Source organism: Spermophilus citellus, assembly GCF_964194105.1.
Source record: "Spermophilus citellus genome assembly, chromosome: 18".
NCBI lineage: Eukaryota > Metazoa > Chordata > Mammalia > Rodentia > Sciuridae > Spermophilus > Spermophilus citellus.
This window is the reverse complement of record NC_138200.1, coordinates 58751440-58769508: the sequence shown is the minus strand read 5'-3', so window position 1 is coordinate 58769508 and position 18069 is coordinate 58751440. Positions and strand designations below refer to the sequence as shown.

General features: G+C 40.7%; 1 protein-coding gene across 2 annotated transcripts; it reads left to right on the top strand.

The window, feature by feature from the left end:
- Positions 1-11: 11 nt before the first annotated feature.
- KARS1 (lysyl-tRNA synthetase 1) lies at positions 12-17493 on the top strand. Of its 2 annotated transcripts, XM_081274526.1 has the most exons (15): positions 12-135; positions 2733-2912; positions 5640-5799; positions 6729-6894; positions 10161-10254; positions 10613-10799; positions 10905-11030; positions 12343-12462; positions 13330-13492; positions 13603-13776; positions 14021-14106; positions 14548-14633; positions 15515-15641; positions 16558-16701; positions 17213-17493. In XM_081274526.1, exons 2-15 carry the CDS (start codon positions 2767-2769, stop codon positions 17309-17311), a joined length of 1878 nt encoding a protein of 625 aa, XP_081130652.1. In that variant the 5' UTR covers positions 12-135; positions 2733-2766; the 3' UTR covers positions 17312-17493. The 2 variants fall into 2 exon arrangements, with proteins under 2 accessions (XP_081130652.1, XP_081130653.1); XM_081274527.1 differs by lacking the exon at positions 2733-2912 and having other exon boundaries at positions 18-135.
- The last annotated feature ends 576 nt before the right edge of the window (positions 17494-18069 follow it).

The following is an 18069-nucleotide window of genomic DNA, read 5'->3' as shown; positions in this document are numbered from 1 at the left end:
AGGCGGAGCTCCGGCCCCTGACCCGGAAATTGTCGTGTCCCCCCTCGTCACTTTTGGTTCGGGCCCTCAAGGGAAGATGGCCACGGTGGAAGGGGCTCAGGTGAAAGTGGATGGCGAGCCGAAACTGAGCAAAAAGTAAGTGTGGCTGTGGGTCGTTAAGCTTTGAGGTCGCAGAATCCAGGCTGCGAAGTGCCTTCAGGCTCCCCGTCAAGTGTTCTATTGCCGGACTCCTGCCCTCGCGGGTACGCACATGTTGGATCCCAGCCTCTGCGCCCTGGAAACTACGTCCCCGGGGATGCCCCGGGGCCTCCGCAGGGCACTGGAGGGGTCCCCCATTTTACTGCAGGAGAATGTGAAGGAGAAACTCGCTCCAGAACCCAGAGGAGACAGAAAGAAAAAGTGAAACTTCCTTGTCTCCCCACTCGTCAACTGCTTTCTTTTTATTATGGAGCCACTTCCTAATGAAGAGGTTGGAGAAATGCTGAATACCTTAGCTTTTTATAAAAACCTTAGAATTTTTTCCCCCACCAGGGTTATACTGCACCTCGTGTATGAAAAGGGGTCAGTTGTAAAACTGTCGTGTACCTACCTATCTGGGTTTTTCAGAGTATCTATATTAGAAATGAGTGAGTGATCAGTGTCCAGCAGTGGAGACCAACTTATCCAGCTAATACACCAAGCTGCCCTTAGTCTGTTGGGTGTTTCTTTGTTAACCACCCAAATCCTTGAAGTGTGTAGGTGAGCATAGATCAAGATTAGCCACCCTTTAACTGGCTGTGTCTTATTTCCTCTGAATAACTACATTCCCTCTCAACCTGGGTTTCCCATTTGAACCACAAAACACAGGCAGAGTATGGAGGTGAGTGGTTCTCAGAACCACTTCCAGAGGCAGAGTATGGAGGTTAAATTCTGCAAACTGTCGTGCTTTGGTGCATTTTGAGCACTTAATCCTCTTGCTGAACCCTGGGAATTATTGAAGACAATTCTAAAATGAGTAAGAATTGATTTTTTTTTTCCTTCTGTCTCTATTTTTATGCTTTGGTGTATATTTGAAAAGCTAGAAGGCAAATGTCTAAATTTATGATTGGTAGCACCCTGTATGTTGTCCTTCATTGTAGCGATTTATGGATTTCTGTCAGTGTTTAGGACATGCTCTTAGGCCTTAGGGAAAATTGGATGCATTTTGATACATTACATTAGTGTTTGAATTTTAGGACTGTAAATCATAGATGCTTTAAAAGCAAGATGCTTAGTCAACAGTGCTATTTTAAAGTAAACTGAGAGAACTAGTCAATTTTTCTACTGTCTTTTCTTAAATACAGCTACACTTTTGGGGGGAAGGTTCCAGGGATTGAACTGAGGAGCACTCGGCCACTGAGCCACATCCCCAGCCCTGTTTTGTATTTTATTTAGAGACAGGGTCTCACTGAGTTGCTTAGCACCTCGTTTTCGATGAGGCTGGCTTTGAACTTGTGATCCTCATGTCTCAGGCTAGCTGCTGGGATCACAGGTGTGAACCACCCTGCCCAACACAGCTACACTTTTTTTGAGCAATTTTTATGTGCTGGCACCATACTAGATCAATAAAAGTGTTCTGATCTCAGTAATAACATTGTAAAGTTTTTTTTTTTTTTTTCCCAGTGAATGAACTGAGGTGCTAGGCGATTAAATGCATGCTAAAGTTTTCCTTCCTAATGTGTGTTTTGGTACTGATCTATAGCACTGAGGCAGAGATCTAAAATGAAGTTCATGTCAAGTCTGTACTGACTGTTGTACTGTCTCACATTGTCTAAAAGAATTTGTTGTTGATATTGTATGTTGTATGCCCCTCTGGTGACCATAGGCTAAAATAATTGTGATTAACATTCCCTTCTATTTCTTGATTTTTCTTGGTCTGAAATTTTTAGTGAGCACCATTTCACTCTAGGTATTGTCCCCAAGTTTTGAAAACAGATGGACTACCTGCCCCAATGACTCATTCTCAAATGAGATTCCCTCTCAAATTTATTTTAACACAGTAGAGTGTTATCCCTATAATCCCATTGTCTTCGGGTCTCACTGGTATGTAAACAATGAAATCTAATGTCCTTCCTGAAATTCACTTTTCCTGCTTATTCTTAGAATTCATCTTGTCTTTGACTCAGATGTTTTCTGTGGCTTCCTTCCTTCCTTTTTTTTTTTTTTTTTTTTTTTTTTTTTTTTTTTTTAATGGGGTTTCACTGCTGTGTTTTGTCTAGGTTGTTCTGGACTCAAATGAGCCTAGTACCTCAGCTTCCCAAATAGCTGGGACTGTAGACACACACACTACCACACCTATCTATGTGCCTTGCTTTTAGGTAGAGCTTGCATTTGATAGTAGCATTTTCGTCATATTTTATATGCTTTTCATTGACATGAGAGAAATCACACTTTAGGGGCTTCAAAAACACTGCCTCACATTCTGTCTTCCATATTATAGAATATTGTGATCGTTTTTACCTGTTGATTGACCTGCATTTGACATTTAGCTCCAGTTATGCACCTTTTTTCCATAGCCAGAAAAAAGAACATTGTCTGTTACAGTTGCAGCACAGTGTTAAAATAGGGTTACTATCAGTTAAGAGGGTCTTAATTTAGATGGAACCCTAAAAGGAATGCAAACATTGCTCCCCTCCCCGAAATAAAGAGTGCAGTTTGGGTGGGTATATAATGTCTGTCCCCATCTGACACCACATCTCTGTGTTTCCTGCTAGGTGGTGGTAATCATTAGTTCCAGGGTGTTCTGCCATGTTGATGCAAGCTGCTGTAAAGCTTGTTAGGGGGTCCCTGCGTCAAACCTCCTGGGCAGAGTGGGGTCAGAGGGAACTTCGACTGGGTCAACTTGCTCCTTTCACAGCGCTTCACAAGGACAAGCCACTTTCTAATAAAAGAAGGTTGGTGCCCATTACCTTCTTTATTGCTCTGGGAGCAAAAATCCTTTCCCTCCGTTATCTGTTAAGCCCTTGGCCAAGTCTTTGGAATTGTTGCTAAGGAAAAAAAGAGCTGTATAACTAAAATCAATAACCCTTTATCTGCTTTCTCTTTATAAATTCAAATCCCCCTTCTTAGAGTCTTGAGATGATTCTAGATCAGTACTGAGAACAAATTTCTTGTTTGAATAAAGAATTTCTGGTGCCAGTTATTTTCTCTTTTCTGTCTTCCTGTGGTTTTGTTTGCTCTTAAGATTAATTTGGTTCTAGTTTTGGAGCTATCTTTAGGACTTTTGTGGGTTATCTTTAGGATTGAGTTAAAAGTTGAATGGAGGGCTGGGGATATAGCTCAGTTGGTAGAGTGCTGGCCTTGCATATACAAGGCCCTGGGTTGGATCCCAAATGTGTGTGTGTGTGTGTGTGTGTGTGTGTTATTTCTGTTTTGTTTTGTTTTTATTTTGAGACAAGATCTTGCTATGATACTTAGGGCCTCACTAAATTGCTGAGGCTGGCCTTGAACTTGTGATTCTCCTGCCTCGGTCTCTTGAGTCACTGGGATTACAGGTTGGATCCCAAATATATATATCACATACACACACAAAAGAGTTGAATGGAAAACAGATTTATTTTAATCCTAGAGAAAACCAGATAAACTCTGTTGCCCACTGATTGAATTATAGCAGGATAGGCAACTATTACAAGACGGGTTGTGCCTAGAAAGAGTTGCCTACTTTGAAACCATCAGGATCAGTTTTTCTTGCTTAAAAGATGATCAAGTTGGGCTGGGGTTGTAGCTCAGTGGTAGAGCACTTGCCTAGCATGTGTGAGGCCCTGGGTTCGATTCTCAGTACCACATATAAATAAATAAATAAAAGGTCCATTCACAACTAAAAAACATTTTAAAAAAAAAAGATGATCAAGTCAAAATTTCAATTTTTTTAAGTATTTACTTTTTAGTTGTAATTGGACACAATACCTTTATTTATTTATCTTTATGTGGTGCTGAGGATCAAACCCAGGGCTTCGCACATGCTAGGCAAGCACTCTACCACTGAGCCACAACCCCAGCCCTCCAAATTTCAGTTTTTTAAATTATTCTCTTTTCTTTTTGTACCAGGGGTTGAACCCAGAGGTGCTTAACCACTGAGCCAAACCCTAGTCCTTTTTAGTTTTTATTTTGAGACAAGATCTTGCTAAGATACTTAGGGCCTCACTAAATTGCTGAGGCTGGCCTTGAACTTGTGATTCTTCTGCCTCGGTCTCTTGAGTCGCTGGGATTACAGGTGTGCTCCATCATACCTGGCTAAATTATTCTTAACTCATTGAAAACGAACCAAACAATGCAAACATGTTGCCATGGTTCACTGTTGGCAGAATATTCAGTTTTAATCAGTGGTTTGAAATGATGATTCATAAATTCTCTTTGAATAATGAGGTATCTGTCTTTACCCAAGTCTGTTTATTTCTGGATCAGATAGCATGTGAGATCATAAGGGATACTGAGTTGCCTACTGCCCCCCTCTGGGGATTGAACCCAGGGATGCCATACCACTGAGCTACAACACCAGCCCTTTTATTTTATTTATTTATTTATTTATTTATTTATTTTTGGAACAGGGTCTCACTGAGTTGCCTAAGGCCTCACTAAGTTTATTGAGGCTTACCTCAAACTTGTGATCCTACCACCTCACCCTCCCAAGTTGCTGTATGCTACTACACCTGGCCATTGCTTTGATTTTTGAGTCTCACATGACACATATGTGGAATTTGGATGACAATAGATTTGACCAGAAATGTATCCAAATTTGTGTGTTTTCTCTGGTAGATGCAGAGAGTAAAGGGTTAAGAGAGCGAGGAATAATTAGACTTAGCTTACATTTGAGTGCTCACTAAATGCCAGGGCCAGGATCATCCCCTTACAAACATCTCAATCCTCACACAACAACTGGGAAGAGACTGTCTTGTTTCCATTTTCTAGAAGGGAGAAATTAAGTCATTTCCCCAAGGTCACTTAATTGGTAGGTGTGTCAGAATTTATTAGTCTCAGGTAGTCTGACTACAAAGATGATATATTATCCTCTGTACTCTGCTGCCTTGTACACTGTTCTACCCTGCTCCAAGCCAGGCTCCAGTGGGCAAAAAGTGAGACCAGTGTTAACAGCCATTCTTAGATCAGTTTGTGGGGTGTCTCCTTGATGTCTGTAAAACCCACTCTTTCCCCATCTGTGACCTAATTCACTCTTCATTGAGGGAATGGTAGACAGAGCTGGAAACGCTGCCTGTAGGATCTGTAGGAACTGCCTCTTCTACAAAGGATACCAGGCAACTGAGATTCAATCCTTGGCTTCAAGGAGCTCCATAGCCTAGGTAGCTCGAGAAAAGCTTATCCTGCTGATTTTCTAGGAAATATTTCTTTCTTAAATATAAACTAACATTTAGGGATTTCTTGTACCGTGCATCTTGGTTTTAGTTGGGACCTAATGCCAAGTTTGGACTGGAAAGCAAAGATCTGTTGCATCTTTATATAAAGCTTATTTTTTTTCCTTAATATCTTTCACATATAGAATTTAGTGGAATTTAATGGAAGAACATTTTCCCCAATCTGTTTATATTTTTGGAAAGTGATGTGGGGCAGAAGATGGAAGACTCTTGAGATAATTTTCACATTGAATGCTTTCATCTTCCCAACAGTGAACTAAAGAGACGCCTGAAAGCTGAGAAAAAAGTAGCAGAGAAGGAGGCCAAGCAGAAGGAGCTCAGTGAGAAACAGCTAAGCCAGGCCACTGCTGCTGCCACCAACCATGCCAATGAAAATGGTGTGGGTTCTGAAGAGGAGAGCCTGGATCCAAATGTGAGTCCCCCAGGCTGCTGGTATAGACGACACAGGAAAATTTCTGATAAGGCTTATTATGGCAGATTCCTGGCGATCAGGCAGTTAAGAGGGACCAGTGACTAAGATAAATAAGAACTAGAATAGGCACTGGACCTTGGGTCATTGCCAGTGGGTAAAGAGAGCCTGTCATACCATCTGGCTAAAGTCACAGGTCCTGAGTTTCTTATGTCAACTCCTAACGGGCAGCTGGGAAAGTCTAGTACTCTCAAGTGACTAATTACTCTTCCTTAGTTGGCCTTATAACACCTCCAAAAACTATGGTTTATTTTAGTTAGCAAAATGTAGTCCATCAGAAGGATCTACCTCTCACTCCCTCACTTCATCCTTCCCTCCCTGATAATGTACCTAAAATTGTATTAAACCCAGCCATGCCTGTTTGTTTACAGTTGTCTAAGGCTGCTTTCTCATTACCACAGCAGAATTGAGACGTTACATCAAAACATTTACTGATCTCTGCTGTAGAATATTCCTCATTTTCATCCTGAAGACCCCATGGTCCTGCCTCAGAGAAAAAAAATCCAATGTATAACCTGGGTTAGGAGAATAGAAGATAAGTGACTCACCATGCGGATGTAGTCCACAAAAGGAACCATGGCCACACATATCAATTACATTTTTATTATTTTAAGTAGAAATCGAGTTTTTCTTTTTTATTTTGAAATTCTGTCCTTCATTTCCAGTTATAGATCTGGCCAGTCTCCATATTTTAAGTATATGAATATGTATCACGTATTCAGACCTATGATTTCCAGAGTGCAGAGGGTTTGGTTAGAGAGAACCTTAATGTTTTGGGGCCCCACTGAGACAGAAGAATCCTGCTAGATGGGCCACTGGTCTGGCTAGGTTTAACTTCTCACAGGCTTTGTTGTTGTTTGTTTCTTTAACAGCAATACTACAAGATCCGCAGTCAAGCAGTCCACCAACTGAAGGTCAATGGGGAGGACCCCTACCCACATAAATTCCATGTAGACATCTCACTCACTCACTTCATCCAAGAATATAGTCACCTGCAGCCTGGGGATCACCTGACCGACATCACCTTAAAGGTGGCAGGTAGGAAGATTCCCTGGCAGTTTATTGAGCTCCCAAAGTAGGCAGGCCCCATCAGTAACACAAAGGAAGGTTTGAGTTTGTCTTGCTTTCAGGTAGGCTGTGTTAGCCTATTGAACTAGGAAAGTACTATTATATCTGTTCATAGGGAGAAGCAAAGCATCCTGGAAGCATGGGTCACATTCCACATCAGGTGATGTTACAGAGGAAGGGGCATTCTCTGTGGGGAACTCCTCGCAGCCTGACGCTGCTGCTATTTCATAGTTCTTTATAAATACTTCCTTCAACAGTGGGGAACCATGGGCCCAGGCTCCTAAGAATTTCAGTCTTCATTCTGAGAATGCATTATTTCTAGAGCATTGTTATTTGGGGGTTATAGTATCTTGTGTGGGATCTTGTACTTAATTTAAAAAATCAAATCATGTCTGTTGCCTCCGCTCCCCTTTCCCCAAATAATAATAAAATTATCCATTGTAGAAAATGTAGAACATTCAAAGAAGGAGAAAAAATTACCCATGGTTCTTCCACCCAGGGAGAACCTCTGCCAACACCTAAATGTCCCCCAAATTTGTTCTTTTTCCTTAAAGCCTAATAATTTCACTAAAATATGTCTTGATATTGGTCATTTTGGTTTAGTATTTTCAGGTACGTGTCTTTTTTTTTTTTTTTTTTTTTTTATTGGTTGTTCACAACATTACAAAGCTCTTGACATATCATATTTCATACATTAGATTGAAGTGGGTTATGAACCCTCAGGTACGTGTCTTTATATGGTATTTTTAAAGTCTTTCACATTAGGAAATTTATTTGTGTTTTGTATCTTGTTTTGACATTTTTTGGTACTCATTTTTTCTGTATGTTGTATCTTTGATCCTTTGTAGTAATTGTCATTTTCTTCAAATCCATTTTATCTTTCCTTCATATATGATTTTAAATTTTATCCTCCATTTCATCTTGTTTCTCTTAATGTATTATTTGTTATTTGTAGTCACTCTTATTTCCTTCTAATTTAATCATCATTTCTGATTTTTTTTGGGGGGGGTGCTGGGGATTAAACCCAGGGGCACTTATATTTTAGTTTGTATTATTATTATTTTTGATACTAGGGACTGAACCCAGAGACACTTAACCACTAAGCCACATCCCCAATCCTTTTTTTTGTATTTTGTTTAGAGAGAGGGTCTCACTGAGTAGCTTAGGGCCTATTGCTAAGTTTCTGAGGCTGGCTTTGAATTTGCAGTCCTCCTGCCTTAGCCTCCCAAAGCCTCTAGGATTACAGGTGTGCATCACCACACCCAGCTTCATTTCTGAAAAAAAATTTTTTACATGGTTTTTAATGTCTTTTAACTCATTGTGAATTGGTTAGGATTTTTTTGTTTTCCTTGGCATGTCTTGAGTGCTTTAATTTTGTCTGTGGGTATGCTATCTATTCATATTCTTATTCTTCTTGTCCTGCTGTACTGAAAAAATTGAACCCAGGGCTTTGTACATATTAGGCAAGCAGGTACCACTGAGCTACCTCTCAGCCCTTTCTATTTTATTTCGAGACAGAGTCTTGCTAAGTTACATAGGCTTAGTTTTCCTGAATGTTAATAAGAAGGTTAATGTATAGATACTTTTCAATTTCACTATTTTATTTTTGTGAAGTGTTCAGAAATATAGATGTTGGCTTTCTGAGATTTCTTAGCTGTTTTTCCTCACTTTCATTTGACTTTCTCTTTTCCTTTATCTCTGTTTTCCTTGTCCTGTTCAATTTGGCCTCATCCTGGGAGAGAACCTGGCTGGTAGAGAGTTTCCATGAGCTACATTGCTCCGTCCCCTTTGGAGCATTTGTAGTGTAGCCCCACCTTTATGAGAATGGACACATTCTCTCTCAGTTTCAGCTGCTGTCCTCTGGTTAGCCTGGAGGAAAATCTTCATACATTCTCTAGTGAACACCTTTGGCTCCGGGGGCAGTTCTTCAGTTCTCAGATCCATCAGATTCCTCATCCTTCCCCACTGCATTATTCCCATAAGGAGGTTTTAGAGCTCTTGTGCTTTGCTTCATCCATGATTTGTACTTGGGGCTTCTTTTTTTCTTTTCTATAAGTGCATTTAGTTTTTAACTAGTTTATTTCCTGATAACTATTATTTGGGAGTTCTTGAAATTATCTTCCCACACAATTTATCCATGGATTTTTGGCTTTTCCTATCTGGTTGCACTTTGGATTTTTATATGCTATTCAGGAAGATTGAAAGTCTGTGCTGCCACTTGCACTGCCATCCTCTGGGAACTCAGTAAGCATCTTTAAAACCATATCTTGCCAAGTATGGTGGCATATGCCTGTAATCCCAGGTACTTGGAAGGCTGAGGCTGAAGGATTGCAGGTTTGACACCAGCGTGGGCAACTTAGTGAGACTCCATCCCAAAATTAAAAAGTAAAAAGGCTGGGGATGAGCTGGGCAGGGTGGCACACACCTGTAATCCCAGCAACTCAGGAGCCTGAAGCAGGAAGATCACGAGTTCAAACCCAGTCTCAGCAATTTAGTGAGACCTTGAGCACCTCAGCTAGACCCTGTCTCTAATAAAATATATTTTAAAAAAGGGGCGCTGGGACAGGGCTGGGGTTGTTGCTCAGTGGTAGAGCTCTTGCCTCAAACATGTGCTTCATGTGTTTGTCCTCAGCACCACATAAAAACAATAAAGGTATTGTGTCCATCTACAACTGAAAAGATATTTAAAAGGGGGGGGGGGCTAGGGATATGGCTTGATGGTTAAGCACCCCTGGGGTCAATCCTGGTACCAAAAAAAAAAGCTAAGGATAATACAGGTATACAGTGGTGCCCTCCTGTAATCCCAGTGTCTCAAGGGGCTAAGGCAGAAGGATCACAAGTTCAAGACCAGCCTCAGAAACTTAACAAGGTCCTAAACAACTTAGTGAGACCCTGTGGGGAACTGGAGATACACCTCAATAGTAAAGCGTACATCTTCCCCACCCCTGGCTTCCCCCACTTAAATCATTCACACCAGAAAAAGGGGGGGGCGGGGCCTGGGAATGTAGTGTTGTAATAGATTACTCCTAGGTTTAATCCCCAGTACTGTAAAAACAAGTTATCTCCCTACACATCTTTGGTTTTAATGCAGATCATTGGCATGAGAGAAAGGAATTCTGGACCTCAGGCCACAATCAGATTGTTTTGCCTTATGTTGCAGAGGGAACTTTTTCTGCACTGATACCACGAAATGGTTTCTGGTCCATTAGTCAGTATTTTTATTCTTCTTTTTCTAGGTAGGATCCATGCTAAAAGAGCTTCTGGGGGAAAGCTAATCTTCTATGACCTTCGAGGAGAGGGGGTCAAGTTGCAAGTCATGGCCAATTCCAGGTATATAGAAGTATCCTGTTTCAATCTCTTCTGTGCTGGCCTAGAGGAACACAGTTTGGGACACTGCTGATGTCTTATTTTCTCATTGGTATTTGAAGTTAGAATAAGAAGGAAGGGCAAGGTTGGGTAAGGCTGAGAAGAAGATAAAAAGACCATCTGTGCACCTGGAAAATAATGACTGCTCTCCAGTTGCATGACAACTAAAATAAAAAGATGATCCTTTTTAGCGGTTAGCCATGAATCTGAGATTCTTCTTGGGCTCATTAAGTACTAAACAGTTGAGTTAGGGTTCTATAGTAAACCTGTGGCCAGTATTAATGTGAATAATGTACAATGAGTTACATTTACTTTCACTCAGGAATTACAAATCAGAGGAAGAATTTATTCATATCAATAACAAACTGCGCCGGGGAGACATAATTGGAGTTCAGGGGAATCCTGGGAAAACCAAGAAGGGCGAGCTGAGTATCATTCCCTATGAGATCACACTGCTCTCTCCCTGCTTGCATATGCTACCTCATCTTCACTTTGGCCTCAAAGACAAGGTAAGTTCTCATAATCTGCTAGCTGTAGCACAGAGATGCATTCCATTTTGTTTTTTCATATCACTGAATCAAACCAGTGATTTCTAACTGCTGCTTTTGGTTTAGGAAACAAGATATCGTCAGAGATACTTGGACTTGATCCTGAATGACTTTGTGAGGCAGAAATTTATCATCCGCTCTAAGATCATCACATACATAAGAAGTTTCTTGGATGAGCTGGGATTTCTAGAGGTAATGGAGGGATGGAGGGTGAAGGTTCCTTAGGTGACGTGATGAGCCACCTTGCCATGTTTGTCTCTTACGATCCCTTCCCTTCTCCTTTCCAAGCCATTTCCTATATCAGTTTCCTTCATGCCTAATGAGACCATTCTTTTTTTTTTTTTTTTTTTTTGGGCCATTGTCTTTGTTGTACCTTATTTATTAGCATTCTGACTCCCAAAATAATGAGCAAGGTGTAGGGCATCCACATGCATGTCATGTTCAATATGTTATCAAGTCTTTGTGGGTTTTGTAGCATTAAAAAATATTTTTTAATTGTATGAAAAAGACAGATGTATGTAGTGGGAAACAAAGTAAATAGAAGCAAATGTGAAAGTACCTTTTGCTTCTTTTTAACTAACTTCCTTCCCCAAACTGGAGCATTAAAATGTATTCTTTCTTACCATTTACTATGCATATATGCATATACACAGTATAAATGGAGTATGTGTGTGTAAATGTTTTGAAGAGCTTGTTTTAGTTTTTGCTTTAACTATAAATGGAGTCACATTCTGTATTATAATGAACCTACCCTTCCACTTCATATATTTTGGAGCCTTTGTGCCTCACATGTACCTCACATGAACCAATGTTCCACATTGAACCCAGGGTGCTTAACTACTGAGCAACATCCCTCACCCTTTTTATTTTTTTATTTTAAGACAGAGTCTTACTAAGTTGCTTAGGCCCTTAGCCTCTTGAACTGCTGGGATAACAGGCATGCACCACCACCCCCAGTGCCCCCCCCCCACATTTCTTTTAAATGAGGCATAATTTATTGCTTTTCCTATTAATAATTTAGGTTTTTTCTGGTTTTCGTCTATATTAAATATTTCAGTGAACATCTTTATGCACACATGCAAATGTTTCTGCAAGATGAATCCCTAGGGGCTTGGGATATAGCTCAGTTGGTAGAGTGCTTGCCTTATATGCACACAGCCCTGGGTTCAATCCCCAGCACCACAAAAAGAAAGAAAAATAGATGAATCCCTAAAAGTAGAATAACTCTAAGGATGTAAGCAGTTAGATTTATAATAAATACTGCAAACTGAATTCAAGAAACGCTGTAGTCATTTATTTAGATTACCATTTTTAGCTTATGAAAATATTTGATCCTGTGTGTTATTAATGGAAATGAGACACTAATCTAGAAAATGAAGCAATCTATTTTTCTTTGTCAAGCACATGTTTATTGCTGTTGAACTCACTTTTACTTTGAGATGTGATATTGAAAGCATGGTCCCTGATTATATGAGAACTTAATGTTTCTCTCTGTCTTCTTAAGATTGAAACTCCTATGATGAATATCATCCCAGGAGGAGCTGTAGCCAAGCCTTTCATCACTTACCACAATGAGCTGGACATGAACTTATATATGAGAATTGCTCCAGAACTGTACCATAAGGTAGTCAATAATAACCTATTTCCTTAAAGAAGCTGGAGACTGGAAAATAATCGGCTAGCTAGGTATGATCAGAAACAATAGTAGTATTAAAGATTTAATAGCAGGAGAATGTTCTGATTTGTCAGGTTTATGGGTGTAATACTTCTAGAATTTCTCTACAAGGTCAGTAGAGCCTTCCAGTGCAGAGTGCAGAAGGATTGCAGTAAGTATACAGATATACCTACTTTGATTCCTCTAAAATTATAAAGTTTATAGTTTAGATCTGATTTTAGTCTTTTGTAAAAGAAAGATCAAAGCCTATCATTTTGGTTTCTTAGTTGTAGACAACAGAACTTGTTAACTAGTTTAAGGAAAATAAAAATTTATTCATCTGTATGAGGAAGCTCACAATCTCTAAGACAATCACGCAGTCAGGCTCGGAGACCACATAACTAAGAATGATGCTGAATCACATTTCATGTAGAACATGGTGTCTTTTCTTCTAGGCATAGGTCACTGCTATTATCTGTAAAAGGTGGATATCTGATCCCCTTCACCAAAATGAATTTTGTGCAATACCTACATCTTCCTTTAGTAGCTACCATGTTAAAAGTCTCACAGTTGTGTCGGATTGGTTGGAGCTTGGTCACTTACTTGTTGCCTAACCCAAGATGCTTCTTTGGAGAGGCCCAGACTCACAAGGAGACAGGACAGGGAGATACAGAAAGAGTGTTCATAAGTCCTAGGTAGCCAAAAAGAATGACATCTGTTCACTACAAGGGTCTAAATAGAGCATGTATAAGCTGTGATAACCAGTTAGTAGATAGAAACTTTCCAGGACTGTTCAGACATGACTTCCTTCTCTGAGTATGGCCAATGTGTTGTCAGATGCTGGTGGTTGGTGGCATTGACCGGGTTTATGAAATTGGACGCCAGTTCCGGAATGAAGGGATTGATTTGACTCACAATCCTGAGTTCACCACCTGTGAGTTCTACATGGCATATGCAGACTATCACGATCTCATGGAAATCACAGAGAAGATGGTTTCAGGTGAGTCCTGCTCACTTTATCTTTCAAATTTATCTGTGGGGGCAGGTGTGCTGCTTCAAGAGGAGAGTTTCTTGGGCTTCATTCTTTTGAAATGGCCGGTTTCTCTTCAGGAATGGTGAAGAACATTACAGGCAGTTACAAGATCACCTATCACCCAGATGGCCCAGAGGGCCAAGCCTACGAGATTGATTTCACCCCACCTTTCCGGAGAATCAGCATGGTAGAAGAGCTTGAGAAAGCCCTGGGGGTGAAGCTGCCAGAAACAAACCTCTTTGAAACTGAAGGTAAAATAATAGTCCTCTATTTTACAGCCTGTCTTCCTGTTCAGCCCCAAATTGATTGGGTCAGAGCTAAAATTTCTATATCATTCTCTTTTGGCTTTATTGTTGTTTGTTTTGCAATGCTGGGGATTGAACCCAGGGTTCACACATGCTCTACTACTGAGCCACGTTCCCAGCCCCCTCTTTATATGTTTTTACTGGGCTAATGTAATGTGTCTTGTCCTAACTTTTACATTTGTTACCACAGAAACTCGCAAAATTCTTGATGATATCTGTGTGGCAAAAGCTGTCGAATGCCCTCCACCTCGGACCACTGCCAGGCTCCTTGATAAGGTTAGAGGCCATGCCTTATCATGTGCTCATGTCTGTAGGAAACAGTTCACACTGGGAAGAGTTCATTTTTGCAGCTTCATAGGAAAACTGTAGAGGAAATAAAGAATTAAGAACTGGGCATGGTGACACACTCTTGAAATCCCAGTACCTCTAGAGACTGAGGCTGTTTGAGGCCAGCCACAGCAACTTAGTGAGACCCTGTCTCAAAATAAAAAAGGTCCCTGGGTTCAATCTCGAGTACCAAAAATAAAAAACTTTAAACTGTTATACTAAGCTTTGTGCCAAGCAGTTCATGTGTATTATCTCAGCTAGTCCTTTCCTGTCTTTGAAAAAGCTATAGGATAAATCCATCTGGATGGGAGCTGAGGTCTCCTCTTGGGCTAAGACTATCAAAATACTATTCAGAAGTGACATCTAGTTCTGTTTTGCTTTCTGATTAAGCTTGTTGGGGAGTTCCTGGAAGTGACATGCATCAATCCTACATTCATCTGTGATCACCCGCAGATAATGAGCCCTTTGGCTAAATGGTAAGATATAACATGGTATTTTAGTTCTCTATTTCTGCATAACCACCCTAAAACTTAGTAGTGTAAAACAGGAGTTTTGTTTTTTTTTTTTTTTTTCAGGATTTCCTAGGTTTGACTAGTTGGTGTTCTCCATGTAATGTTAGCTAGGATAAATCAGGTGGCTTTTTTCGATGGGGAATTCTTCTGCCAGGGAACTTTGGTTCTCCTCCCCATGGTCTACCAGATGGGACATCATCCTCCAGGGCCTTTTTATGTGGCCTCTGGCAGCATGGCCTGAGCTTCCTTTCAGCATAGCCAAGCCTTAACATGCAAAAAAACATATCAAGTGAGGCACATATCAAGTGGGCCATAGTGGTAATCACCTGTATCCCAGTGACTTGGAAGGTTGAGGCAGGAGGATCACAGGTTTGAGGCCAGCCTCAGCAACTTTACAAGGCCATCGCAACTTAGTGAGACCCTGTCTCAAAATAAAAAATAAAAAAAAAGGACTGGGAATGTAGCTCAGTGGTAAAGTGCCCTTGGGTTCAATCTGTAATACCAGAAACAAAACAGCAAGCTTCAGCTAATACTCCATTGACCAAATCAAGTCATGGCCTGCCCACAATTCAAGTGAGCGGGATGCAGAAGGTCATGAATATAGGAGGTGTGGTTCCGTGTAACTGTCCGCCACACTGCTTATATGAAGCTAATCATATTTTCCTGGTTTCTCACCCTCTTCACTATTACATGAAATGATGTGGTGCTGAGACTGCATGTAGGCTTCAGGTCGTCATCGTAATTTCAGTCATACTTTTCAGTCCACTTTAATTCAGGAGCTCTTGTACCAGATGTTAAGTTAGGGGCCTAGATATGCAGCCTTCTCTATGGTCTTTTGTGCCCAGGCACCGCACCAAAGAGGGTTTGACTGAACGCTTTGAGCTATTCGTCATGAAGAAGGAAATATGCAATGCCTACACTGAGCTGAATGATCCCATGAGGCAGCGGCAGCTGTTTGAAGAACAGGCCAAGGTAAGAAAAGAGAGTGCAGACAAAGGCACATTTCACCACCTAACTTGGTCACCAGAAGATAGCAGCCTTCACCCTGGTCTGTGTCAATGTGCAGCTTTCTTGGTGACTAAACAGAAAGAAGAATAAGCACAATCTTTGTTGGAGGAAGTCACATTTCAAGGTGGAAACTTTGGTTTTTGACTGAATAACACACAGAAGATTTTCTGTGTGGGGAACATGATATTTGTCTTTTTAAAAATACATTTGCCTGGGCTGGGGATGTGGCTCAAAGGGTAGCACGCTTGCCTGGCATGCATGCGGCCCGGGTTCTATCCTCAGCACCACATACCAACAAAGATGTTGTGTCCGCCGAGAACTAAAAAATAAATATTAAAAATTTCTCTCTCTCTCTCTCTCTCTCTCTCTCTCTCTCTCTCTCTCCTCTCTCACTCTCTCTTAAAAAAAAAAAATACATTTCCCTAACAAGAACATTATTTTTCTTGGATTGTATATTTATTAAAGTGGCTTGGAAATGAGGCAGATAAAGATATAAAGAAGACAAAAACCCAGCAGGCTGCCTGAACTATCACTGCCACCAATGGGTGGTCTCAGGAAATGAGAGGACTCTTAGATCATCATATAGTCTTTTGAGAATTAGTCTCAGTGAGAGTTCCAGAGTCCCAAGCAGTGGAGTCATTTTAGAGAATTTGTATGCATTCTGAGATAGAATTCATCAGTTCAGATCTCCAGGTTTTTGGAAAAAAGAGAAACAAACAACAACAACAACAAAACATCAATCCTGGAGTTAACTGGGAAATCCCAGTTTCCAGTAAGTCTTGAGTGCTAGGAGGTACTCCTTCAGATGTTTCATTGTGTTCATTTGGACATTGATATGTCCTGGAAGAGTGTCATCTTTTGGTTCTTTTTATTCTTCTAGGCCAAGGCTGCTGGTGACGATGAGGCCATGTTCATAGATGAAAATTTCTGTACTGCCCTGGAATATGGGCTGCCCCCTACAGCTGGCTGGGGCATGGGCATTGACCGCATCACCATGTTTCTCACAGATTCCAATAACATCAAGGTACACAGCAGCCCTCCATAGCACACACTGCCCAAAACTCTATTGTGTTGGAAACAGAGCATGTGGCCCAGGAGAATAAAGAAAAGTTTGGGGGGGTATTAGGAGGAGCTGTTGGAGGAGTTCCACACCACTCCACGGGAGGCGGCTGAGAGCAATCTGACTTTAGAGGATTTAGTTTCTCCATATGAGACAGGAGGAATACTGATTATTTGCATTTCATGAGTTTCCAGGAGGGTGCTGAGCTCTCTACAGGTGTTAGTTCATTTAATTTAAGTCAGCCCTGTTAAGTGTGGAAACACGATTTTTGTCCAATTTTAATAGCGCCCATGTTTACTAATTCTATGGCATCCTAAGTAGTGTTGTGCATTAGTTCTCTTCCATCTGTTACTGAGAGGGACTGAGTTGAAATAAAAGAACACATTGATTTTTTTAGTGGATTTGGGTGGTAACATTAACAGGCAAAAGGAATAGAATGCTTCCTAGCTTTAAAATGCATCTTTATCTCCTATAGGAGGTACTCCTGTTTCCTGCCATGAAGCCCGAAGACAAGAAGGAGACTGTAACAACCACTGATAAACTGGAAGGCACAACAGTTGGCACTTCTGTGTAGAAAACAGTTCCAGGGCATGTAATCAGGAATCCTTGCATTTCTGCAAAAGATCAGGTCTGCGAGGGAGTTCTTTTATGTTGCCATCTATTTGACTACCACAGTTCAGTTCAGCCACCAGAAGAAAGAAGATGAATTAAGAGTTTCTTTTTACTCCTTGTTACCAAATAAACCATTTGTCTCTATCTTTGAACTGGTAACTCTTTACTCAAACTGCTGGTTCAATGAATGCTTAGGATTGTCCCATCTTATTCTTGGAACAAATTTGTATTAATGTCTGCTCTGTGTGGGCATTGTTTTGTTTTAAGGGATTTGGGGGCACAGCAGTGAACAAAAGTCAAACCACTACTTTCATGAAATTTGTATTCTTTTGGGGTTGGGGCAGCAGTAGGAAAAATAGACAAGAAACAAGTAAATAGATATTCTTTCTGGTGGGTGTACACACAAAGAAGAAAAATAGAGCAGGGTGAGGGGACAGAGGTGCTATTCTGGATGTGGATGGGGGAGTGCTATTTTGAATATGGCTATCAAAAATAGCTATGCTATGGGACAATTAAGTAAAGATCTGGAAAAAGAGATGAGTGGGAAAAGGGCAATCCAGACTAGAGAACCATATTTTTGAGGAACAGCAAAGGGATTAGTAAAGGACAGTGAGGGGCCAGATTGTATAAGCCTGTGATAGTCACAGAATTATTTCATAATGAGCAAGATGGAAAGCCATTGGTGAGCTGAGCAAAGAGTTCTTTTAAGGATGATTCTAG

Bases quoted from the DNA above. Each gene is read 5' to 3' on its own strand.
- KARS1 (XM_081274526.1), top strand. From the start codon at position 2,767: ATGTTGATGCAAGCTGCTGTAAAGCTTGTTAGGGGGTCCCTGCGTCAA. The intron at 2,913-5,639 runs GTTGGTGCCCAT...TCTTCCCAACAG, and splicing joins CCACTTTCTAATAAAAGAAG to TGAACTAAAGAGACGCCTGA. The intron at 14,107-14,547 runs GTTAGAGGCCAT...TTTCTGATTAAG, and splicing joins CTGCCAGGCTCCTTGATAAG to CTTGTTGGGGAGTTCCTGGA.